The 25,391-nt window shown below is 44.3% G+C and overlaps 1 protein-coding gene and 1 non-coding gene across 2 annotated transcripts; one reads left to right on the top strand and one right to left on the bottom strand.

Moving 5' to 3' along the window:
* Positions 1–984: 984 nt before the first annotated feature.
* Positions 985–25,088, top strand: KNL1 (kinetochore scaffold 1). The gene is made up of 28 exons (XM_038138025.1): positions 985–1,016; positions 1,505–1,827; positions 1,932–2,153; positions 3,575–3,629; positions 4,462–4,501; positions 4,965–5,024; positions 5,219–5,280; positions 5,695–5,750; positions 6,087–6,126; positions 6,619–6,656; positions 6,984–7,036; positions 11,631–15,905; positions 16,263–16,407; positions 16,510–16,577; positions 16,705–16,803; positions 17,794–17,909; positions 18,132–18,222; positions 18,711–18,827; positions 19,621–19,708; positions 20,095–20,163; positions 20,531–20,570; positions 20,680–20,781; positions 21,251–21,351; positions 21,624–21,692; positions 21,824–21,933; positions 22,441–22,559; positions 23,706–23,828; positions 23,935–25,088. The coding sequence occupies exons 1-28, from the start codon at positions 985–987 to the stop codon at positions 24,038–24,040; spliced, it is 6,819 nt and encodes a 2,272-aa protein (XP_037993953.1). The 3' UTR covers positions 24,041–25,088.
* TRNAS-GCU lies at positions 1,392–1,473 on the bottom strand. The gene has a single exon. It is a non-coding gene; the product is annotated as a tRNA-Ser (tRNA).
* Positions 25,089–25,391: the final 303 nt, after the last annotated feature.

Below are 25,391 nucleotides of genomic sequence, written 5' to 3'. Positions count from 1 at the left end.
CAAACCTCCCCGTGCAGGACTGGCTGGAATCAGCCCCTGAACGTTCACCTTCCACACAGTGACTCCTGTCCAGTTGTGCTTTAGCCCATACCTTGTGGTTGAACCTTTTGAGAGGCTGCACCGTTGTGATCTGGCCACTCTCTGCCCAGGATTGGGTATGGTCTAATTTCCAGAAGGATTTAAGGGTAGTTAAAACTTTGGCAGTGTGTGCAGGGGGGGCTCAGAGCTGTCACAGCAGAGGTGGGAGATGTCCCTTCCCTGGAAACTCTGAGTGTCACTAACTTCTACTTCCAGGCCTCTAATTCCAGATTTTTTTTTTTTATTTTTTTTAAGTGAACCATGGATTGCTTAGGCAGAGAGGAAAAGCTTTCCTGTATCTTGTCAATGCGCTCATTGATGCTTTTTAAATTGCCATAACTTGATGGAAGACAAGGCCAAGTGCAGTAATTGTCTGAAGAGAACTTGATGTCCTTTCCAGTGAGGGGCTGGGACCTTAAAGCCCATCCAGTCCCACTCCCCTGCTATGCCAGGGACACCTGCCACTATCCCAGTGTGCTCCAAGCCCTGTCCAACCTGGCCTTGGACCCTTCCAGGGGCAGCCTCAGTTTCTCTAGGAAACCTGTGCCAGGGGCTCCTCACCCTCCCAGGGAAGGATTTCTTCCCAATATCCCATCTAAATCTCCTCTTTTCCAGTTCAGAGCCATTCCCCGTTGTCCAAAGCTCTTGGAGCCCCCTTAGGCGCTGGAAGGGGCTCTAAGGTTCCCTGGAGCCTTCTCCTCTCCAGGCTGAACAATCCCAGCTCCCTCAGCCTTTCCTCCTAGGACAGGTCTCGCAATTCTTACTCCGAGCTTTCGCTGTGCACCCAGCCAGCCCTAACAGGACGTTTTGTTGGGATCCCAGAGGAGGTTGAGATTAAAAGGGATTTGTTCCCAGTGTCACAGCTGGAAGCTCCGCAGCAGAGCTGTGCTCTGAGGAAGTGAACCCATGGAGAGGCACCACGGGAAGCTGGAAACTGGGTGAGACCCTTCAGTCCCTCGGGACACTCTGTCCTGGCTGTGACCCCTAAATTCCGTGGGATGCTATCCTGGGTGACCTCTATTTCCCTCATGACACTCCCTCTTGGCTGTGACCCCTAAATTCTGTGGGACACTATCCTGGGTGACCCCCATTTCCCTCATGACACTGCCTCCTGGCTACAGCCCCTAGAATCTTTGGGACGCTCTATCCTGCCTTATCACCCTAAATCCCTCAGGATTCTCTGTCCTGTCCGTCCCGGGTGCCGTCTTCCCTTTTCCTTCTCCCCATAAGGGCCGAAGGGAGAGGAGGGAGGGAGAGGTCCCCTTGGAAATGTTAAAAAAAATTTTTGATGCGAGGGGAAAAGTTTCAGTTCCCGACGAGGATGGGATTCGAACCCACGCGTGCAGAGCACAATGGATTAGCAGTCCATCGCCTTAACCACTCGGCCACCTCGTCACAGCAACCTGGTTTTTGCCGTATCCATAAGGAAGTACGCCCACCGCCTCCATCATCTCCTCCCGCCCGCCGCTCCCTTGAGCGACGGCGCCGGTTACGCGGCGCTGCGCGGGTACAGCGCGGAACGAAGCCTCCGCGCCGCGACCGAGCACCCCGCGGAGCCGGTGCAGCACCGCGCCACCCCCATCACCGCGGCTGCGGGCGTGCGGGCCGCGCGAGACACCGAAATGGCAGCAGCGGGGCGACTCGCAGGAGGCCGCCATGTTGTACGACAGAAGGGGGCGCCATGTTGTACGGAGCTGCGGGCGGCCGTCCTGCACGGCGCCAATGTGTCGTCACGGCGCGGGGCGGGCGGTTGGATTTGAACGGGGCCGCGGCGGCAGCCGGGGAGCGGGAACCGGGGCCGGGGCCCCGCAAACCGGGATTGGGGAGCGGGGGGGCCCCGAGCGGGAGGTAAGAGCGGCCGAGCGGTCCCCGCGGAGAAGAGGCGGCGCGGGAGCGGCGGCCGCCGTTGGCAGGGGCCGGGGCCGGGCGGGCGCTGCGGGGAAGGAGCGCGGGAGAAGGCGGGCGGCGCTGCCCCGGGAGCGGCTGGAGGGACGCAGCGCTGAGGCGGTGCCACCTGCGGTGGGCGCGGAGCGTGTGGGGAACCCCCCGGGAAGGGCGGTGCGGGTCGATCCGAGGTAATTAACGTCTGGGGAACGCGTTAATGAGGTGTAACTAATGGCGGAGGTGATCAGTGCGGCGTTTGTGATCCATGAGTGATTGGCGCCTGGGCTGTGTGCGCTGTAAAGCGAGGGCGCGGCGACAAAAAGAGAGGGGAAAAGAGATGGTCTGGGATTATCCTGTGGGGAAAAGGCCGAGGAGGGGCGGGAAGGGCGGCGGGGGTGGATTGAAGTGTTATGGGGCGATTCCCGCTCGCAGTCAAACGGGGGAATAAAAAGGGAGGGGGGTCTTCACCAGCACTGCGACTCCGCTCGTCCCTCAGGGATTGTAGAGGACTTTCAAGCAGGATTAGAGAAGGATAGTTAAGGAAGGTGGTTGGGAAGTGAATCCCAGATTAATACCCTCAATAGCAGAGTGATCAGGGCTTTTATAGCTCCAGGCTTATCTCCCGCAGCGATCTTCCCTTGTCCTTCCCTCCTTTGTGTGTTCAGCCTGACCGAGAGTGGGTTTAGATGGGATATTGGGAAGAAATTGTTCCCTGCATTGGGAAAATTAATTCATGATGCCAGAGAGTTATGTCCAAAAAGGAGACAGAGGCGTCCCATAGCTTTATTCACGAATAAAGGGAGAGGCCATGGGCTATTTTCCATGGGGTCTCTCAAATTGCTGGGGGATGCAGCCTCCTTTTTATCCCAATTTACCTTTCCCCATAGGCTGAGGTACTTGAGAGATACAGACTTCCTGAATTGCCTGATACAGACCCTCTTCTAATGTGCACCCCGTCCCCTCCTTTTTTATATATTTGTTCTTTTTCCCCAAGTCCAGGAATTTAGCAGCTCCTTGGATAAGCGACAGTTTGTGTCAATAAGTAACATTCTCCTGTTGCTTAACTCTTCTGTCAGTCTCTGGCTTAGGCAGACTCATAGTTTGTAAAAACACACTCCTCTTACACCTTTCAGGAGGGTTTTAGGAGGATTGAGCCATGCCCTTCTGGTTGTATCTAGAGAAGGAACAAGAAGTAACAGGCACAAGCTGAAATACCAGAAATTCAGTTTAGAGTGAGAGGGAAAATGTCATGTATGTTTCAGAGCAAACATTGTCTTGGATAAGGTTTGATCTCATTTATCTCCCAGCATTTACCAGAATCTTAACTTTAAAAAAAAGGTCAGATGACCAGTAAGACTTGAATTGTTAGCACAGCTGTTTTCTAACATGATGTACAATAGGAAATACATCTCTAATGTGGATATAACAGAAAAACATTGACTTGAGAGGCCTGTTGTACTTCAGAGCATTTCTGTGACTAGAGAACGATGCAGAAGGAAAAAAAACACAGAAAAAAACCACAGCATCAAAAGCTAATAGCCAGTTGTGGCTCTATGCAGTTTTCCTACTGAGGCTCATTAATGGCTTTGAATTCTGGCGCTGTATTTTATAGGAAAAGCATATCCTTCAGCAATGGACAAGATTTACACAGACCCTAACATGGAAATGTGAGTTGAAACCTTCTAAGGATTTTACTGTGGGATAAATATTGTCCTTTAGAGGCAAAACCTTTTGTAATGCACTTCAACATCCCTTGAATGAAATGCCTTTTCCGTTGTGAAGAAGGGCCAGGGAGTTTCTTTGGTGTTTGGTGAGGGGATTTCATGGAGATGGATTGTCAGGGGGTGAACTGACCACGGGGCTGGGGGAGCAGTCTGCTGAGTTTTCCAAAGCTTATCCTGGGAACCAGTGCTGAAATGATCAATCTGTTCCAAGCACGTTGTTTATTTAATTTCACACTTGTGAAAATAACAGAGAAATCAATTTATTAACCTCAAAACCGTGGCAGGACCATTGAGGAAACGTACCTTGGTGCAATTTTGTGCCTTCGTACTGATGCCTGGAAATAGAACACAAACTTTTCCAGGCTATATAATGATAACATAAAAGCAAAACTTTACTTGGAAGCCTTCAGGTATGTAATGTGGTGAAAAACAGTGCCCCAGATTAGATCCTTGCAATTGATAAGATCAGGCAATTAGAGTATCTGGCCAATGACAGAAGCAGTTGGTTAGGGAATCTCCTCCCTGGCTTCTGCCCTCCTCCCCTACCCTTGTTATGCCAGTGATTACATGGTGCAAAATAAAAATGTCCTTGGAGAAGTAACAGGCAAGACTAAAAAAAATTTCAGCAATGTGTCAATAAGGGCCTGTTCCCTGTGGGAAAGCACTGGAAGTTACACTGAGGCATTTAACAGTCTGCAGAGCTCCAAATACATGAAAAGTACATGAAAACTAAAACCTCCAGGCATCAATACCTGTTTCCCTTTTTGCCCTGCAGGGATAACACAGAGCACATCAGAAGGAAGCGCCTGTCCTCCGTGAGTACCCTTCAGCATTCCTCGAAATAAAACTGTGTGAGGGGGGGAAAGGAGCAAGGGAAGCTGACAGAGGAACTTGCTTGCTCTTGGGAGTTGAAGAAAAGCATTCCAAAAGAGCCTGTCAATCCTGAGAGAACTGACTGGGGCACTGCTGGCTCTTAGAAACTCTCTTCAGCTGACAAACCAGCTCTTGGAGCTGCAGCTGGACTCTCAGCTGCATTTTCTTTCAGAATTTCCTGCATTTTCTTTCTGCATTTTCTTTCAGACTTTTCTGCATTTTCTTTCAGACTTTTCTGCATTTTCTTTCAGACTTTTCTTTCAGAATTTTTTGCAATTTTTTTTCAGAATTTCCTGCGTTTTCTTTCAGAATTTTCTTTCCGAATTTTCTGCATTTTCTTTCAGAATTTTCTTTCAGGATTTTCTGCATTTCCTTTCAGAATTTTCTGCTTTTTTTTTTTTTCAGATTTTAAAGGCTCCACGAAATCCTCTGGATGATCTGGGGAATGGGAATGAAATGACAGAGGTAGGTCTCTCAAGCCCTTTCCTACCGATCCCCCTCGGTGTTTTGCTGGTTCGGCTGTGTCACTGTAATAACACAGGTGGTTTTAAGGCACCATTTTTGGTAGTAATATTCATACGCCACTTTTGTTTGGTTTTGTGTTTCTTGGAGAGCTGTGCCTGTCAGGGGTGGCAGCCTGTTGTGTTTTTTGTTGGCAGGACATCCACGCAGAGAGGCGCAGGAGGAGCTCGCGCAGGGTCAGCTTCGCCAGCACCATCAAGTGAGGGAGCTGCGCACCCACATCCCTTCCTCAGCCCAAAAATGCAGAGGGAGTAACCCTTCCCCCTGAGAGTGTCCTCACAAATGACTGCAAGCAGCAGGAAGATTGGTTTATCGAGTTGGGTTGAGCCCTGAGAGCCATAATTCATTGTCCTGTCTGAAAAAAAGCCCCATTCAGTGGAATTCATACAGTTAGGAATTTTTCATTTCCATTCCATTTCCATTCATACATCATAAATGTCATGATGGCATCTTCTCCCTGAAAATTGCAGCTGGGTTCAGTACACTTCTGGCTTCTAATATCTCGTTTCAGAACATGTATAAAATACATGAATTAGTGCTGAATTACTTTTTTTTTAAATTTGCTTTTAAGAGGTGGTTTTGTGTTTTTAAAAACTGATGGTTTTGTTCTTAGCTGCAGAGTCTTCCAGCGAGATCTTAAGAACGGCACATCAGAGACAGAAAATACAGGTAAAACTCCTGTTTCGTTTCCTGACAAGTTTCCCACACTATTAGCAACAAGATTTTAGCTCAAATTTAAGAAATCAGAACTTTTCCATTAGGGGAAGGAACAACGTGGTCAGCTCTTTGTCCTGGCCTGGCTGAAAACTCCTTAGTCACAGAGTTCTTGCCTTGAGAAGGCACTTCAAGAGTGAGGACTTCAGAACGTTGGCTTCTGTGCACTTCACTCATGTCTCATATTGAGTCAGAATTGTGTGGTTTGGGCAAAACATTTAATATAATCAAGTAAAAATGTACTTTGATCATGCTTCTCACATTGTAATGTTGTCACTTTCTTATTTTTAGGGTGTTCAGCAAATGAGAAGGATGATACCTTGACTAATCAGTAAGTATGATGTCTGATAGATATTTGTTATTATTCAATGTTTATTACCAGAAGTTTTCCTCAGAAAAAGATGAAGTGTTAGTCTGGCCTCAAAGCTCTTGTAGATAAAGCACAATGGAGGGATCTGCAAAAATAAAAACACTTGGTGGTAAAAGAACAGAGAAGACACTTTGTATGTGAGAAGGGGAATTGCACAGAGCCATAGATTCTATGAAAAATAAAGAATTAATCTTTCCTTGTAATTTAAAAATTAAAACACCACTGTATGTTGAACAGTGGTTTGTTACATAATAGATAATTTCATGGGAAAAATAAGGTTGTGACTCAGAATATATTGAAGGCAAATAAGCAGTGTCTGGTGTCTGCTGCCCAGACCCACATGAGCTCTGCCATGGAATTGTGTGCAGCACAATTCTCTGCCTCTTCAGTTTACAGATCAAGGCTTCCTTTGAAACCTTTTAACAAACTGCTTCTCAAACCCACCTTTTGTAGGAATGAAGACCCTGGGGCTGTTCCATGTGAGATCGCTGGTGAGTTTGAGAACAGATTTAATATCTAAGTGACTCTGTTTATTTAAATCTATTGATTATGTGTGAGAAATTTTAATGTGCCTAGAGCAATCCCCTTGCCTTGGGAGAGCTCTCTCTGGATGGGCTTTGTCCTTGGAGCTGTTTACAGGAATCCTGTTATGGAAGTCTGGGTGGGCCTTCGAGGTGCTGGAGGGAGCAATGAGAATATTTTTCAGAATATATTTGGGGTTAGTTGTGTTGATTTACTCAGAGCATTGAGCTTCAGCCCAGTGGATAAAATCATGAGCAAACAGCACAAAAACTGGAGTGTTCCCTTTCTTTCCACAGGGATGAACACTTTGCTTCATGCCCCCATCCAGCCCTTGGGGCAGCAGACTGAGGTATGTGAAGGCTTTAATTTTTTGGTGCTGAAAATACCAGTGTCCAAAATACATCGCAAGACTTTGTGTAGTAAAGATTAGAAATGTTAACTGCCTTTGTATTCACATAAAATTCTCTTGAAACGGAGTATTCTATATTTTGAAGTACTGAGTATTCTATATTTTGAAGTGTGTCCTAATCTGATAGTCATTAGACTGAAGCATAAATAACTCTTGCTTCTGAAATTCCTTTATAACTTCTCAGTAATGAAGCAGTTCCTCCATTCTTGTCTCCTTTGCAAGCCCTCATGAGCCTCACTTACTTTTTTTACTAACATATGTTTTTTAGGCAAGTATAATAATCACATATTCATATGATCACAATTATATTTTGCTCAAGTAAGGCCAACTAACCAGTCAGAGAAAATACAAATTCTTTAAATATTTTATTTAACTAGTTACTTTCTAATTCTGCCCTTAATTCTCTGCTAGTCACAGCAACCAGTTCTTCTCTTATTTGATCACCTGATTTAGCAGTCACATCTGGAATGTGCACACAACAAGAATTATTGTTTGAATTTAAATAACTACATGTTTCGTGTTTGTGTAACAGTAATAGCTCTAAAGCTAATCTGCTTTGTAAGGTCCCACACGTTATAGAAGTTACATTCTGTAATCTGCCAAAATCTTGCACTATCTTTAAGACTGCATTTTCCTTTCAAGAAATTAAGAATATAGTTTCTATTATTACTAGAAATATGCAATTATTTATAATTTTCATCTAGATGTAATAAATAGTATTTCCCTAGAAAATCATATCCTATCCTAAAGCAATAGGATTGGTATATCTACATAAAAACTCCGCAGTGTGAGTCAGTCTTGCTGTTTAATGTGTGGTTCTTGTTTTACCCACATGTGATGAGCTCAGGGTTCAATTCCTTCCACTCTGAGTGCAGTGTAGGTCACCAGGGGGACTTGATAAGGCCTCTTCCACTTCTCCTGGGTTGGTCCAAAACTTCAGGTTCTGATAAACACTGGATCTTCTGGTTTGAAAGGATGTACAGGCGAGTCTGGTCCCAGTGATTTCTTGGCAGCAATGTACCTTTTAAAACTTATGAGAGTTAATTTTCATACTATCATATTAATTTCGGTAAAATTTTGTGGCTTCCCTTGCTTTGTTGGTGTGGCACGGGAAAGTTTCTGGCCATCTAAAGTACCAAAATACTAAAATGTACCAGCCCCTCATTCTGCCTGGGCAGTTCTGCAAATTCAGTTTGCCAATAATTTCCTGGTGAATTCCTCTGTTTTACTAGCCTTGGAAGTGGCCTGCCTTCCTTGGGATTATTTTGCAAACCAAATTACTTATTTTTCAGTAACTGATCTTAATTTCTGTCATCTTTGTGCTTACTATATTCCTTTATACATTAGTTACTGTATTTTCTACTTCCTGAAGTGTTTCTTGATGGTTTTAGCTCTGTTACACATTAATCTGGAGGTGCAATTACTCATCTACATGCATTTACTAATCACCTGCTGAGATTTTCTGTGGCTTCCAATAGTGGGACTAACTGCCTGCTCTGGTTTGGTTTTTGTTCCCAGACATTCCACTTTTTGCTAGGTATTAGTGCAAGGATGCCTTTTTCAGTAACTTCTCTTGCTGTTTTGTCAGCTGATTGGTTCCCTGCATTACCTGGGGAGTCTCCAAACTGATGGGCTTTACAAGGACATCCTGCTGGCAGTATCCAATCTCCTCCTTTTTGTTCCAAACCAGCTGCGCCCATGGGGGACACATACCAGCTTTTGTGCTTCTCTGTAGCCACCACTGCTCTCGGGTATCCAGGTCACCTTCCCTTGCACTGTCCAATTGTTTGGACAGGCTGCTTCCATGACCCCAAATGCCACCCAGTGCCCCCAGTGCCAGGTGCATCCTTTCATGCACAGATAACTCAGGTGGTTTGGTTCAAGTGTGAGGCTCCCAGTGCAGGGGCTGGCATTAAGGTTCTTTCAGGGCTTTTCAGGTGCTCTGGCTCTCAGCAAGGGTTTTGCCAGTACCCCATAACTGCAATCCATAACTGACACCATCCAGCCATACATAAGAAGGCTCGTAGTCCTTGCCTCTGGAGTCTGGCAAATGGCTTCTTTTCAGCTGCTTCCCAAGCTTCTTTTTTTTTTTTTCCCCAGCGAGATCTCAGAACTAAAACATGTTACTGCTTATTTGTGCCGTTTTCTTTGACACCCTATATCCAGATAGTTCTAAGAAATGTAGCAGGCTTACAGTAGCACTGAGGCACTTACTTTCAATCTTGATTGCTGGCAGAATACTTTCCAATTTTGTGTGCTGTCAGGAGTGTGTACAGATTAGCTACCACCGGATGAATAGCAGGAACTTTTCATTAAGGGCTCTTAAATCTTGTAGTAATCTATAACTGATAGTATTGATGCCTTACATTTTGATTAATATTCTTTCAATATTCTAAAATTTTTTTTTAAGTCTCTCCAACTTCCCCTTGCCTCAGACTTAATAGGATTTTGGTTTTGCTTTACCAGTCTGGCTTCAGGTTTGAGAGTAATCCTCACCAATTTGGCCACCTTTGATCATCCAGGCATCTCAGTAGTTGCCCGTTCCAACAGGGTTACAGCCTTCTCTGCTCCCTCTGGGATTTCATCCAGCTCTTCTTAGTCCTGTAACATAAAAACCTTTGCCTTGATGACTTTTGATTCTGCTGTTTCAATTTGTATTTCCCCATCCTAGAAAGTTATTTGAACATCCAATTTTCCCAATGAATCTCTCCCCAGAAAGGGGATTGAGCATTCAGGAGTATACAGGTTGGTGTTTCCCCCACTGTTTTATTAATTTAAATAGTAATCATTGTAAAAAAGGCCTGTTCTCTTTCCTCCCTGTTGCACCCACAACACTTACAGGTTCTGAGCTAAGTTTTCCTCTGCACAAATTCAGTACTGAATAAGTTGTTTCTGTATCAATTAACAAATTTACCTTTTCATGCCCAGCAATAATGTAACCAGGGCTCAGCTGAGGATGATTCCCCTCGTTCCTTTAGGGGGATTTTTCCTTTTCACTTAAGGTCTTGGGCTTGATGGCTTGAAAAACCTGGTTTAGGTTCTTTCTTTGATTTGCCCGGCTTGGGGCCACTCCCTTTTCCAATGTCCTCTTTCTTTACAAATTGCTAAATACATTTCAGCTAGCAACTGTCACAACACAAAGTGCCAAATACATTTCAGACACTCATTATCACAATGCAAATTGCCAGATATACTTCAGCCACTAATTACTACAAATTACCAAAGAATGCTTTGTACAATTAACCAATTGTTTCTGAGTGAGGGGGGTCCTGAGTCCTAATTATGGTTTCAAACACTTTAGCAGCACTGTCTGGATTTTCCCCTTAAACTCCTGCCACCTTTCTCCATGACATTAAATCCACTATTAAAAGGAAGGCTACTGGGCCATAATTCCCAACCACCTGCGGGAGGGGAGCCATCAGAGCTTCCGTGGCATCTCTCCCAACATCCACTTGCTGCCTTCTAGCGTGTCCCACAATCGGACCAAAATCCTCCTGTCCCCTAAAATGTTCTTTCTGTTCCAGTCCACTTTTCCAAGACTCACTTACTCTAACTGTATTCCTTGGTGACTCACGATTCACCCCCTGTATTCTTTGCCACAGAGCAACCATCAGCTCTAAATCATCCTCCTCTTCTTCTCACCTGCACTTTAAGCACCCCTGTCCCGTGCTGCACACAAAACGCCGCCTCTTTCAACCATTTGCCTTTCTTTTCCTTTTCAAGTGGACGAGGAATTTCATCCCACTTATTTTCCATTCTACAAAACAACATTTATTGCAATATATATTATTCTGCAAGGTTCTATCCTTAGGCCACATCTCTTGATCTTCCAGCATATAAAGTGGCCACCACTGATTACAAACTTATGAAAGTTCTCCTTCTTACACAGTGGGCATTGAGCAGTTCCACAGGCCAGTAGTTTTTGGAGAACAAGCAAATGTTGTGATAATTCACCAGGTGTAGACAATTTATCATCTGGTAACAAATATATGCATTATGTTTGTAAAATATAATATATTTCATTACATTTTCCCCCCCACAGCTATAAAACTATAAGTGCTTTCTGTTAAAGAGACTAAAATCTCCCTTATCAGTGGTGAAAAAGTCTTTTGAAACATCCAGCATGGTGCTGCTGCTTTGGAGCAGGTGGATGATAAACTGGTAGAAATAAAAGGTGGAAATCGTGTTGTAGAGAAATAGAAAATACTGATCCATAAGCCTCAGTAAGTGGTCTGTGCTTGCTAAGATGTGGCTAGATGTGAAGTGGAAGATGAGACACATTGTTTCATTAAAAGCTATTTAAATATTATGTATTTGCATAATTTAGTCATTGCCCTTTCCTCAAATATGTTCCTGCTGATCAGGGAGGCCTGAAATGAACAGGTTGGTTTTTAAAAAAAAATACTTGTAGCACTAAAACCTTAGGTCTTTACATTAATCAACATTAGCTGACTTCTGTTTTAAGTAGAATAAACCACTGATCATTTGTTTTGAGTGCCAGCCACTGAATTCTCCCTTTTTTGTTGTTTTTCAGTGGTGTGACGTGGACCACGCCGCTCCAAGGACGGACAGGCAGGACACCACCCTCCTCTTCTCGGAGGAGAACGAGATGGAGATGACAGCCAGTCACACAGCCGTGATCTCACGGAACCTCAGCACCCACCAGCCCGACAGAACCGAGAAAATAGACTTCACCTCCTTCCTGGCTAAGTTAAACTCCAGCCAGGGGAAGGCAGAAACCAGCAAGGAATTGAGTTTGCTCTCTGACTCCACAAACCATCCGGGCCCGTCTTTGGAACAGAAGGAAGAAGCCACTACTGTGAAAAAAATAGATTTCAACGAATTTCTGCTGAGACTGAAGTCAAACAATCCTGCTGAGAGACCTGACAAGGACAGTGTTTGCTGTGTCCCTTCCCAAGGCTCGGGAGACGTGACACAACCGTCTGGGGAATTTGGCTATTCCCGTGAGCAGCTGGACACCTGCAATGTGACACGAGTGTTTCGAGGCCGAGAAGGTGGGATGGAGATGACAAAATGTGAGGCGGCTGATGTTGGAATTCCGTTCCCTGGCGTCAGTGAGGTTCCAGCAGAGCAGTGGGAGTGTGGGGATGTTACCGAGGCTTTTGCAGACGAGGGCATGGACGTGACAACCAGTCACACTGCAAAAGTGTCCTTTGCCCTCTACACTGTCGGGAACCAAGGTGTCAACTTCCCAAATGATGTCCCACCCGCAGAGTTAGATAATTCTGTGTTCGGGAGAGCATCTAATCACAGCTTAAATGTTCAGCAGGACCCTCAGCTTTGTGCAGACAGGAAAACAGCAAGTGCTGAAGGCAGAGGAGACCCCCCAGTGCTGCGGGCTGGGAAGCAGGAGGCCAGGGCATTGTCTGCCATCCAGGGATCCATTTCTTCTGAGACCATCTTCAGAGGGGACAAAACCATTGTGTTTTCCAAGTGTGATGACATGGAAATGACTGGGAATTACACAGACATCGTCTATGAGGTCAGCAGCACAGAACAGAGCAGTTCATGCCATAAAACCTGTGAAAAGCCAGCAAGTACCAACCCTCCGCTGGCAGGGAGCAGATCCCTGGCATGTGGCAACATCCCAAAGGGTTTGGCACGTAGAGATAATCCTGCTGCTGGGACCTATAAAAACAGTGCACTTGAGCTGCCTTCAGCCTCAGGTGGACACATGGAAAACGTGTCTCAAGCTTGTGGTCGTGCTGCAGCCAGCTCTGGTTTTGGCTCATGTACACATTTTGTGGCTGGTGGTGTTCTGAAGAGCAGCTTAGATCCCTCTGCAAACCCCCAGCTTTTTTTTTCAGGTGAGAAGACAGTAATATTTGGAGGAGAAGACATGGACTTGGCTAAAACCTTTGTTAAGGATGGTGGAGAGAATGTTGATAGTGAACATCCCACTGCAGTGTTCACCTCTGTCATGTGCAAACCTCATTTCCTGGATAACAGATCCACGTCTTCCAATGTAACTGAGCAGGAAGAAATGGAAATAACAAGATGCCACACAGTTTTCTTTGATGGTCAGAGCAGTGGGATAACAGCAGAGCCAAAACAAATGCCCTGTAAAATCATTCCAAGAAAGAACCAGTACCAAAATGTCACTGAGGGTGACATGTCTGCATATTCTGTGGATATGGACAAGGAAAATGTTGAAGTGAGGAGTATTGATAGGAATATTAAAAAAAGCCAGGCTATGGAGAGGAATGCTCAAGATTGTCAGATGATGATGGTTGATAAGAAGCTTGGAAAAACCAACTTCCAGGCAAGTGGTCTGAGCTCCTGTGCCAAGAGCATGTGTCTGTTACAAGAGCAAAACAGAGGAGTCCCCGAAAATGTTGTCACTAACACTGGTGCATCCCTGTCTCTGCAAAGCCAAGAAGTTGTATCACAGCCTCTGGAAAAAAGCCCTCCAAGCCCCTCAGATTTCTGCACAAATGACACAACAGGCATGTTTTTAGGTGATCAAAGCATGGACATAACCAAAGCTCATCCTGCTGCCTTTGAGATTGCTCCTATTAACACGGAGCAAGGATCCAGTAATTATAATCAAAACACTGCACTATCCAAGCAGCTGCAAAGCCAGCCCTTCCCATTTTCCAGTCGTGGTGTGGATATCGTGAGTCAAACGGCAGCGATGGGATGTGGGGACTTGAAAATGAACACCAATAAGCAAGTTGTTACTGCTTTGGCTCCAAGTGGTTCATTCACTTTCAGTAACAATCCTGCTCCCTCTGGAATGAGAGGAAATGAACAATCTGGGACGGTAGTAGGAATAAAGGCAGATGGCCAAAACTCAGAGAGGCAAGAGAAACCCCAGCCTGTGAGGGCAGTAAGCAAAGTATTGCCAGCCCGGGGAGAATCTGACAGACATTTTTTCATGGGTAAAACAGGTTCTTCAAGAGAGGATTTAAAAACTCCTCCCTCAGCTCATGGGCTGCTCCAGAGGGGTGCAGAAGAACCAGTGTGGGCCAGGACATCTGAGGCACCCAAGGAAAGTTCCCGGTTGTCTTTCTTTGGAGAAAAGTCTGTTGTGTTTCCCCATGGTGAAAGCATGGACATGACTGGCAGGTGTGTGGTGATGGTTCCAGATTACAGCATCAGCGTTGCTTTGTCACAAAACAAAGCAGCTCCTGGATGCTTCAGTCAAGGTGGAAATGAAACGACATCCTTAGGGAAAGGGGCCACCGCCACAACGCCGGCGGAGCGGGGTGGGCAGGAGGCTGCACATGGCAGAACCATCACTTTTGCTCTGCCTGAGGACATGGAGATCACCACAACTCACGCAGCGTGGCACAGACAGCCCATCCCAGCCATTCCTGCTGACAAAACCATTGTGTTTGCCCACGACCAGGAGGACATGGACATCACTGCATCCCACACTGTTGCTGTCAGTAGGAACATCTGTGCGCTTGAGGCCCAGCAGGTGCCCCACACAAACACCCAGCAGCCACCACAGCGCATGCACAGCGGGTTGGTGCCCTGCAGAGATGAAATGGATTCCTCACAAAATGCTACAAAACCTAAGGATAAGCCCAGCATTCCCTCTTCTGCTTCGTCAGACTCAGCATTTCCTAGTGAGAGAGGAGCTCCCCAGGTCCCCAGTGGCACAACACCACATTCCATTTATCCTGTCTCCCTTCCAGAAAGTACTACAAATGTGGGGGCACCACAGGATCATGGCCTTCCCACAGAGAATTCTGTCCCTGTAAGCAGGGAGCAGGATCTCACACCCCCAGAAAAACTGCAGTCAAAGGGAGTATCTTTTGAGTTCCCAAGTAAGGGCCCTGTGGATCACAGGGAAGCAAGTGGCAGTTTGGGATCCTGTGCTGCCTTTCCCATGCAGGGGTCAGGTCCTTGGAAGGGTCATCCAGATGCCCCTGGTACTCAGAGAAACCAGCTCGTGGGAGAGGATTCATCTCAGCCTGGAGATTCAGCTTTGGGCTTGGCTGGAGCAAACCTCATTCCAGCTGCTAACAAGGAATCCAAGGAAAATGAGGAGCTGTCAGCTGAAGGGGAGGCGCCTCCAAAAGATTTCCAAACGAGCTCTGAACAAACTAGGGAGCCTTTGGTCAGTGACAGTTCAGGGGATCAGACACAAGCCACTCTTCCACCAGCAGCCTCAGGTATTATAGGTGTTTGTTCAAAACTGATGGGTTTGACAAGGAAATCTGTTTCTGTTTCCGAAACTGCTTCTTCTGACCAGTTGCCCAGTTCCTCAGCTCAGCCAGAGGATGCCCTGAGCTTGGGAAAAAACACTGTCAGTGAAGCAAATAACTTCCTTGAGCCCAAAAAGCAGGAGAACACAGGTCTGGAATCTGGAGCTGATCCCATAGGAACGCTGCCTAAGGATAAATATCCAGGAATAAATATCCCTCTGGGTATATTCCAGCCTAAATTACCAAACAAGAGAAATCGTGTTTCCAGTGCACAGGACATAAATACAAAATCAGACAAATTAGAAGCCCCAGTTCCAGCAAACACCAGTGAAACCCCAGGTAACAAGTCCAGCAGGCAGAACTTCAGTCCTTTTCAGTTCATAGCAGAAGAATTTCTCCCTGTGTGCCTGGAGGAGATGGATTCCAATGAATCTGTCAGCTCCGAACTCATGGAAAACACTTGGGATGATAAAAATAAAAAACAAATCCCCCACTCTGAAAAGGATCCATTTGAAGAGACTAAAACTTGCAACATGAAAAGACCTTTAGGACAAACTGAGGAGGATCCTCAAAGCCCAAAGAAGGCCAAGAGGGATCAGCATGTGGATGCTGGGGCCTCTCAAGACTTGGAGGTGAGCTTGGCCCCTCACTGTAAGGATATGGGAACACCACCAGGGCTTAAGTTTTGGGGGTGTAAGTGGATCTGTTAGTAGGTTTTCTTGTTTTTCATAACCACGAGTTTGCTGTCATTTTCCTGTGTGATTCCTTGTGGTTTTCATTGTTTTGCCAAGTCAGAAGACTCAGGTTGGTGTGTGCAACAGTCCTGTACCAGGCAGAAGAGGCAGAATGAGGGATTGGCCAATTTTAAACCATTCTCTGCGTAGTATCCCTTTGATCCTTTCAAGGAACAGCTACAATAAACCACTGATCCAGTTAGGTAGTCTTATATAACTATATTAATTAATTTTTTTAAAATTTGTTAATAACAGGTGACTTCTGACGTTGTGCCTCAGGACCAAGCAGAAGCTGATGGAGCTGGAGAGCCTCCAAATCTCTCAGCTAAAAGCCCTGGGTGTCCTCACGCCAGCACCAGCAGCTCCCTGGATTCTGTGAAGGCTGACATAGAGTCAACAAGTAAGAGACCATTTGTGAGAAGAGTCCCAAACCTTGTGGTTTTTGCCCTGTGAGGATGTTTTTAACCCATCAATACTCCCCCTTTCTGTTTTGTTTTCCCAGTCCAGCGCAGCAGTCAGGTGGAATCCCAGCTTCTCACGGACAGCATTTGTGAAGAAAATTTATGGGAGGTATGGACAGGGCTGGAAGACAGCAACCTCCTGTCCTAACAGGAAAAAAAACTCCTGTGTTTGTACACTAGTGAGCATTCTGTCTTGAAAAATGGACTTACCTGTATGTTTTTCCTCAAATGCACAGAAATTTCAGAGTGGTGCTATCACAGTTGGGGAGTTTTTTACTCTTCTTCAAGTCCATGTTGTGATTCAGAAGCCCCGGCACAGCCAGGTTCCAGCCAGTGTGAGTGGAACAATATAATTACCTTAAATAATACTCCTTTGTTGGTTTGAGTTTTAATTTTTAGCGAGACTCAGACATCTTTAAATGAAAACCAGAACAGATTTCCATCTCCTCACCAAATACCATATATTCAGGATTACTGTTCTTGGATAAATATGCTAATTCTTGCTTTTTAAATTTGTTTTAAGGACAAGAAATTTGAAAGAATTAGAAGCTCAGTCTGACCTCTTCACTTTATCTTCTCACTGCATCTGTCAGCCACTACTGCCTGCAGCTACTCTGAGCTCCTCCTGCCTGTTCTACTCTCTCCTTTAGAAAGGCTTCACTATGATATTGCTACTTTTATTTCCTCACCTGAAGACAGGGGAAGAAACACAGAACAGAAGTCTGCCTTCTAAATCCTTTCCATTTTCTTATTTAAAATACTCTCCTAGATTAGTTACAGTTTAGTTGACAAATTTATTCTTGCTGAGTTGTCTCTAAGTATTCATCAGGCTTGATAACGCTGCTACTGATAAAAAACAGACACCACTCCCACAAAAGCCCCTGAAAACTTTTTCTGAAGGAATGGAAGTAATTAATGTCAGTTATTTATGAGCTTTACTGTACAGGCAGCTTGCTGAAATAACTCCCCTCTTATTTATTTGAGGAATAAAGCTCCATAAGGCTTCCCTGGGGCTTGGGGGCTTTAATTCTGAATTAAGCATAACTTTGAATGAAGCATTGTTTTGTTGAGGAGCACTCTTGTATCTGCATAACATATGCATATTTTCAAGTCTTCATCTAAAAGGGAGACCTCTTTCAGTAATGTTTAATTTCATTTTTTTTGAGCTCTAATGATGAGGCAGATATCTCAAAAGGAAGCCTGTGTGAGAAAACACAAGGCGTGAAAGCAGAATTGAAATGACTGGAAGTTACTATTTCTGAAAAATATGGATTTTTTTTTTCCCCTTTCTTTTTCTTCCTACTTTTCCCTGTGTTTCTCCTCAGTGTGCAGTCAGTGCACCTCCCACTGCAGAAGATCTCATCTACAGCCAGTACGTTCACCGGCCCAAGCTGAGGATTTATGAGGAGGATTGCCAGGACCTGTCTCGGAAAACAGCGGAGTGAGTGCTTTTCCAGTCCCACAGTTTATCAGTAATTCCATTTTTTCGCCTCTGGAAATGGCCTGAAGAAAGTTAGTACATTACATACAGGAAAACTAAAATTATAGTTAGTGGTTTATTACAGATTTAGAAATGAATTGTGTGAAAATCACCGTGCTGCTTTATGTGGTCAGTGAAATTGCTGCAAGACTTTCAACCTTTTTTTCCCCCCCTGTATTTCAGATTAAAACCACATGTGACTGTCCTGGATCAGCCCCTGGTGAACGTGATCAGGAGTTTGTGGGAAGTAATGAGGACCTGCACTGATGAAGAGGTAGTGCTGCACGGAGAGAATGTTTGTGTGTAATGAAGAAGCGAGGTTAATTGATTGATTCGCATCACATAAGAACCAGAATGGTCACAAAATAACAGCAGGTGAAACAAGGCAAAATATTTTCTCAGTGGAAAACTGCAGAGAACTTCCAGCATGTCAGGAGAATGCAAGGAAATGTGTCCTTTGTAATATATTAAAGGGGAAAGAAATGACCCACAGTTACTGCATAGAAAACCCAGAAAATTTATAAAAGTATCCCCCAAGAATTGAGAAGGTGGATCAAGAGATTTTGTTTTCTGTGGTTCTAATGCCAAGAATAAAGATCTATTCCTTGAAAAGAATGACTTTAAATTGTTTAGAGACACAGTATTTTTCATAATTGATCGTTAGTTTGGCACGGGGATGTCACTGAGGTTGGGTGCTGAGCTAGAGTCAGGAAGGATTGTATTTCCATTCACTTTCTCTCCTGTATTTCCCATTCATCACAGCTGAGTAAGTTTGGAGCAGAGCTGAACAAGATGAAATCCTGTTTCACCAAGGAGGCTAAAATCTTGTCTCACAATGAGAAGGAGACATTGTACAGGAAACTGCTGCAGAGTGCTGAGGTGAGGAGCCAGAGGGCTGCAGGCATTTACCTTTAAAAAAATCACTTCTACCACGTTTCTTGTCTTTAAATGTGTAGGAGCTTAATTACAAGTGTGTGGAAGTTTCCTTCTTATAAATACATTTCCCTTTTATGTATAAGCAAATGTAACACTGGGACAGTGACATTCTTGCAGTTACCCTGTAGGAACCTTCTGCCTAAGAGTTTTGGTGATTAGCAGAGTGAAAAATGGGAGTATTAAAGGAAACACCACCAAAAATGAGCTCTTTATACTGTAGCAAGACCAGTGTTAGTAAGTAGGTAAGTAGTAGTAGCAAGTATTCAGGAAGAAATTTTTCCCTGTGAGGGTGCTGAGGTCCTGGCACAGGGTGCCCAGGGAAGCTGTGGCTGCCCCTGGATCTCTGGAAGTGTCCAAGGCCAGGCTGGAGGGGGCTTGGAGCAAGCTGGGATAGTGGAAGGTGTCCCTGCCCATGGCAGGGAGTTGGAATTGGAAGATCTTTAAAATCCTTTCCAACCCAAACCATTCAGGGGTTCTCTGATAAGTCACAAGGAAGTGCATTGTGCCAGGGATCAAAGATGTATATTGATTAAAGCTCTAGATTCAGGAAGCATTTATTAATTTCTTATTATTGGCTACTCCCCCACAGTTTGCCAGTTGCCTCTTCCCTCTAATGATAACAAATTTCACTAACTGCTTTAATTAATTAGCAATCAAAGAGCCCTGTGGTGATCCCAGAAGAAAATTCAGCTTTTAAAATCATGTCGTTGAGTCAAGTGCAATTTTCCCATCTTAGGAGCAATTCAGGAAGCTCCAGTCAAGAATGGAGAAGGTGGATGAGTGGGTGAAGGAGGCAGAGAGCTCCGTGGTTGCTCTGGAATCAGGTGTGTGCTTCCAAAGAGGTGGCCAATATGCTGCTTTCTCTTTTTTTCTGCAGAGCTGCTGTTTAAAAGGTCAGTTTGTGGTTGTTTGATACACGCTGCAGTCAGAACTTGGCATTACTGTGTAATGATGCTCTGCAGTTTCAATTTTTCTTCAATGCCTCGAGTAGAAATCAAATTGCACAGTAGCAGCTCTAAAACAGTGCAATAAAACGAGTTTTGCTTGTTATTATCATTTTTGAGGGTTTTGGTGGATACTTTTCCGTGTTTTTGTAATTTTTTTTTAGTTAACTTTGAAGTGCTGAGATGTCTAGAGCCCACAACCAAACAAAAGTAACTAACTATTGAACGTGGAAGTTCTGCACAGACCTGACGCTTCTTTCCCACAGATTCTTTTTGGGATGAAAAGGAAGCTGGCTGCAGTGCTGGAACAGCAGGAGGGCAGAACGTGCAGGAAGGTAATGGAACCAGCTGAATGCACTTTTGGTCTGGTGTTTTAGAACCTGGGGAGGGTGATGCTCAACCCCCACCCTGATGCATTAACTCTGACAGGGATGCAGACACTGCTGCTGTCTTTCCTGCATTGCACATAGCTAGTTACATGGGTGTTAAAGAATGAAAAGGACTGGTTTTTCCCTGGAAAAAGGGAATTTAGAACTTGCTACTTGAAGAGTATGTGCTGATTATCATATTCAGTACTTTATTGCCCAATAATTATAACCTTTAGCTCCATAAGAACAGTGAGTGCACAGCAAATTAGCGCTGCCTGTGCTGCTCTTTTATCTCATTTTTTTCCTTTTCTCTCCTTTTTTCTCCTTGCTTTAGAATTGCAAAGCATCACAGCCCAAGAAGAGGAACTTCTGAGGTAAGATGTCAAGGAGGATTTAAGAATCAGGTGCATACTCAGATTTTAGTGGGTTGGTCTGTTTTTTAACCACTGTACCACATCCCATGAGATTGGTTTATCCTTGCAGAGAGCTGTCACAGATGGATGCTGAGGATGAGCTTGATTTGGCTGAGATGGAGAAGCTCAAGGATACTGAAAGGGCCTGCCTGGAAATCCTGAAGAAATATGAGTAAGGAAAACTCCTCCAGGTTTTATTTTTTAATAGCTGTTTCTTGGGGCTCATATTTGCACAGGAATGTGTTTGGATTTGGTTTTCCTTGTTATTTGATGTGGGAAATTTGGAATGCACATCTCCTTGCAACCTAAGGTAGGCAATGAAACCTTGGAAGACTTCCATGTGTGAGACAGTTGTTCTGTTAGCAGCTTTGCAGTGGTGCTGTGTTCAGGGTTTCTACATCCGACTCTCCTTCAATCACCAAGCTGACATTTATGTAAAATTTATAGCAATATGTTTGCATTCCCAAGAGATCCTTATATTCTTTTGGAATGAAAGACTCTGTTTGGCTGTGGAAAATTTCATTGCTGTATGATGTAAGAGCTGCAAGAGCATTTAATACTCTGATGTTTGTGCCTCAGAAGTTGTTTGGGTTGGTTGGTTGAAACTTGGGGTGATGGTGGGTTTTTGTTCCCCTTTTCAGCTTCACTGAGTGGGAGTTGATGGAGTGGAATGAGCAGCAAGCTGTCTTTAATTTTCTGTATGATTCTGTGACACTCACAGTTGTGTTTGGGCCCCAAATAGGTGAGTCACAAAACAGGTAGGTTTGTGTTTTACGAATTTGCAATGTTAAAGAATAGAAACCTAAAATATCCATATTTGTCAAGTTCTGCTAAAAGGAAGTAGGAAATAGAAAGCATACTGCAGTGTGTAAGCTGAGAGAAGTGGCTTTGAATATGTTTTTCATACGAAAATTCAGAAATGTATGTAATGCATGGCTGTTTGTGAAGGCGAAGAGCTGTAACTCCAGAACTAAGCATGGAAATAACTGGATTTTCTTTAACTTCCTTTCTCAGACGATGAGTTCTTCGCTGCACGTCCTTCCAGAAGCATCACGAGCCTGGACTTTGAATCTTTCCTGGATGGTGAGATTTCTGAATACTGTGAAAGTAGCAGCCCTGCTAATCTTTTGTTGGGAAGACTGAATGTGAGCTCGATCTTCTAATGCTTTATGGAATGGCTTTTCAAAGATTTCTGGTTTTCTTTTGTGTTGCAGAGGAACAAGCTCCACCCTCCTCATGTTTAGTCCACAAACTCATCTTCCAGTTTATTGAAAGTCAGGGAAGCTGGCAGAAAAAGTGTCCCAAACTGTGCTACTTGCCCCAGGTAATATTCCAGGGAAACTTAGGAAACTCTGGGAAAAAAAAAATCCAATTATTATTTTCTACAACAGAGAAAATAGAGCTGAGCTGAGCTGAGAAGCAAAGCACCTTAATTAAAGCTTCAGGAATTAAACCAAAATCTGCTTCAGGAATATTCTGAGGTGTCTGTCTCTGAAGGCAGGAGTCCTAAAAGCTGAAGTTAATTTAAAGAAAAAAAATTGCCTTAAAGAAAAAAATAAAAGAGCTGAAGATCATTTTGCCTCCTAAAGAAGGCAGGTTTAAATTGCCAAGGCAAACTTTCGTGTTGCTGTGTGGCTGTTGGCAAATCTGAAAGGACAAATTTAAAGCAAAAAATGTACATTTGTTATATTGTACAATTTCATTTTTCCATCCAGACTGGGGTAGCAGTTAAACCATGTTTATTTTTCATACTTTCTAGGATGAGTTGTGTGTTCAAGCATCACGTGGTCACCCCCTGAGTGCTGATGTTGCTTTCTGATTGCCCCCCCAGGCTCTCTTTGACATCTCCTTGGTGGTGAATCGCTGCAAAATCTTGGGAGAGGAGTTGGAATTTCTGCAGAGGTGGGGTGCAAAATTCCAGCTCCTGGAGACAGATATCAAAGACACAGAGTGAGTAACTTCAGCAGATCATGATGGGATTGTTGGGGTGTCCTGTGCAGGGCCAGGAGCTGGACTTTGATGATCCTTGTGTGGGTCCTTTCTGGCTCGGGATGTTCCCTGGTTCAATAAGATGGGAGTTCCCAGTAGCCTTATGAGGGACCTTCTAGAAAATCAGAAGTAAAACACTGAAACAGTTTCAATTTGGTTTTCTTAAAAGTGACATTTTATGCTGCTGTTTTTAAGAACAATTTCATTTCTTTTCATCCAGTTGCACTGTAGTGTCCCAGTGCATGGAAATTAGGCTGTTGATGGATTCACTGATTTTAGGACTATCACACAGCCTCTCCTTCCTTGCTGTTTTCCTGCTTGACTTGCCCTTCTTAAATATTGAGGCCAAATTGTAGCAATGCAAAGGAAACAGAGCCAAGAGTTTACCTGTACCTTAGGGCTTTGTTTCCTTTAATCCTGTGTTTGCCTCAGCCAAGCAGAATCAGTCATGGAAGGAGGGATGCACTGAAACTGAAGTTGACTTTCTTTACTTTCCATTTCCCCTCGCCACTTCCCGATTGTGTGGCATGCCCCAGTGGTACAACACAAATACAATTTCACCTCATCCTTCCATTACTGATGCATATCTTCAATTAACAAGTGCCCAATTATGAACTTGCCCTGCCCACCTTGGTGCTGTTTCAGAGGTTATTCGAATTTTGTAGCTCCCTTTGCAGGAGTGCAAAAAACCCCGTAGAACTGGAGGCAAATCTAAATTGGTCCTACTTAAAGCATTAGGAAAACTTAACTGCCTGGGAATGTTTCCTGTTAACTGGAAAACATGGGTTTAGTCTCTATTCTCCTCTAATTTCTGGATGGTTCTGTGAATTATGTGTGCATTAACTTTTTCTGTGAGGGAGGTTGGGAGTTTGCATTCTGAAGGGTTGATGAAGTGATAAGAGCCTTTTTTATCTCATTCCTGAAGTTCCTGTGGGTCTGTGCTGGAACTCTTTAGAAGTTACTGTGCTTGTTGCACCAGTGACATCACTTATTATTGCATCACTCATCTTGCATCACTTATCATTTATTTCTGCTCCTGGCGCTAATCCCAAGGTGGAAGCAGCCCATTTGACTGTTTTGCATGGATCTTTGTGTTTGTTTCCACAGGGTGAAGCTTCTGTTCTCCTCTTCAGTGGCTTTTGCCAAGTTTGAGTTGACTCTGGCTCTCTCTCATGATTACCCATCTGCTGTACTTCCCTTCAGGGTCCAAACCCACATTGGGAATATCGGGTGAGCTGACAAAGCACTGCTGCATGTGACTCCATCCCGAAGCTGGGATGGGGGATTGAACACTCGGGATCCTCTCCAACATGTGTGACAATTTTATCTTCCCCAGGGAGAAGGAAATTGCTGCTGTTCTCTCCAGAGTTCCAGCTGGTCACCACTATCTGCAGAGAACAGTCCTCTCCATCCATCAGAATCTGCTCCAGGGTCCCAGATGATCTGCTGGATCCACAGGCAGGACTGAAGCAGTCAGAATGGGTAGTCTGTGAGTTTGGCCTTATGAGAATTCCAGCTGTGTCTCCCTGAAATGGGAATGCTGTCACCCACTCAGCTCTAGTATTTCTGCCTGTTTAGTATCCTTGTGGCTTAGACCAAGTAGAACTCTTGGTGTGGGCCACAAGTTTTACAAGGGCAGGGGTGTCTAAGGAGGAGAAGAAGGAAATTCCTAGATCCCTTCTAAGTTCAAGGTGCCTTTTATCTTCTGCCAGTCACTGGTGGTCATTCCTGGCACAGACAGTCATGCTTGGATAGTCATTCCAAGCATGGATATTCTTCTGCCATAGCCCATTAATTTTGTCATTTGCAGAGCACTTGGAAAAAGCAACGATGAGTGTTTTCTAAATTATTACAACTTCAATTTACTTTTGCTGTCATTATTTCACTACCACATCCAATTTAACAGATCCCACCAGATCTGGTGTTTATCCATTGCCTGGCACCCCTCCCAGGCCAGACACTATATCCCTGCATCTGATTAATTAACCAATTAACCTGTAGCAATTCACCCCAGTCACCATAGTCAGAAAAAAAGGTTTTGGAATTAAGGCTGTAAATCCCTGTGCTCGCCCACAGACTCTGGGATGCAGCAGCCTCAGAGCCATCACTGATTCCCTGGCAGAAGTGAGTTCTGACATTGCCTTAGTCCAGCACTATCTCTGGGTGCTGGGGCACTGGCCCAGTCTGGAATGCCGTGGAATTTTAGTGAGGAGACTGAACTCCTTAAACTTGGGAGTATCTGTAAGCTCTAGCTTGGTTTTGTGTATAATGTTGTGTATTATGTGGGTCTTGCTGTTGGAACTGATCTCACCCTGTGTCACTGAGCCAAAGCACCAGCCCTGGCTCAGCTCTCAGTTCTGCAGCTGCAAATCTCTGTACCCTGTAAAATATGTTGAATTTTAAAATGTTTTCCTGTATTTTAGTGTTTATATATTTTGTCTTCTTACAAAGTTGGTGTCTGTTTGAAAAGTGGAAGTTGAATAAAGATTGGATTTATCACTCTTCCTGTTTCAAGTGGGGATCATGGGCTGCTCTATTTAAACTAGTGATTGAAAATTCAATACTAAATTAAATTTAAAATGTTGAAATAATGATGTTAACTAATTGGGAAGGCTTTTCAAAAGATCGGGTTGGTTTTTTTTTTTCCTTGCCTTTTCTAGAGCTACTTTTCTATATCCTGGCTTTTCACAAGAATTTATTGTATTTTAATTAGGAAAATGGCACCCAAATCATTCTCAACTTAGGTACTATCCCTGGAATTTGGAGTTGCCCCAGGCCGTTCTCCGTGCATCA

The sequence above is a fragment of the Motacilla alba genome, chromosome 5 (assembly GCF_015832195.1).
Source record: "Motacilla alba alba isolate MOTALB_02 chromosome 5, Motacilla_alba_V1.0_pri, whole genome shotgun sequence".
In the NCBI taxonomy this organism is placed as follows: domain Eukaryota; kingdom Metazoa; phylum Chordata; class Aves; order Passeriformes; family Motacillidae; genus Motacilla; species Motacilla alba.
The sequence above is the reverse complement of the archived record's forward strand: the minus strand, read 5'-3'. Positions and strand labels throughout refer to the sequence as shown.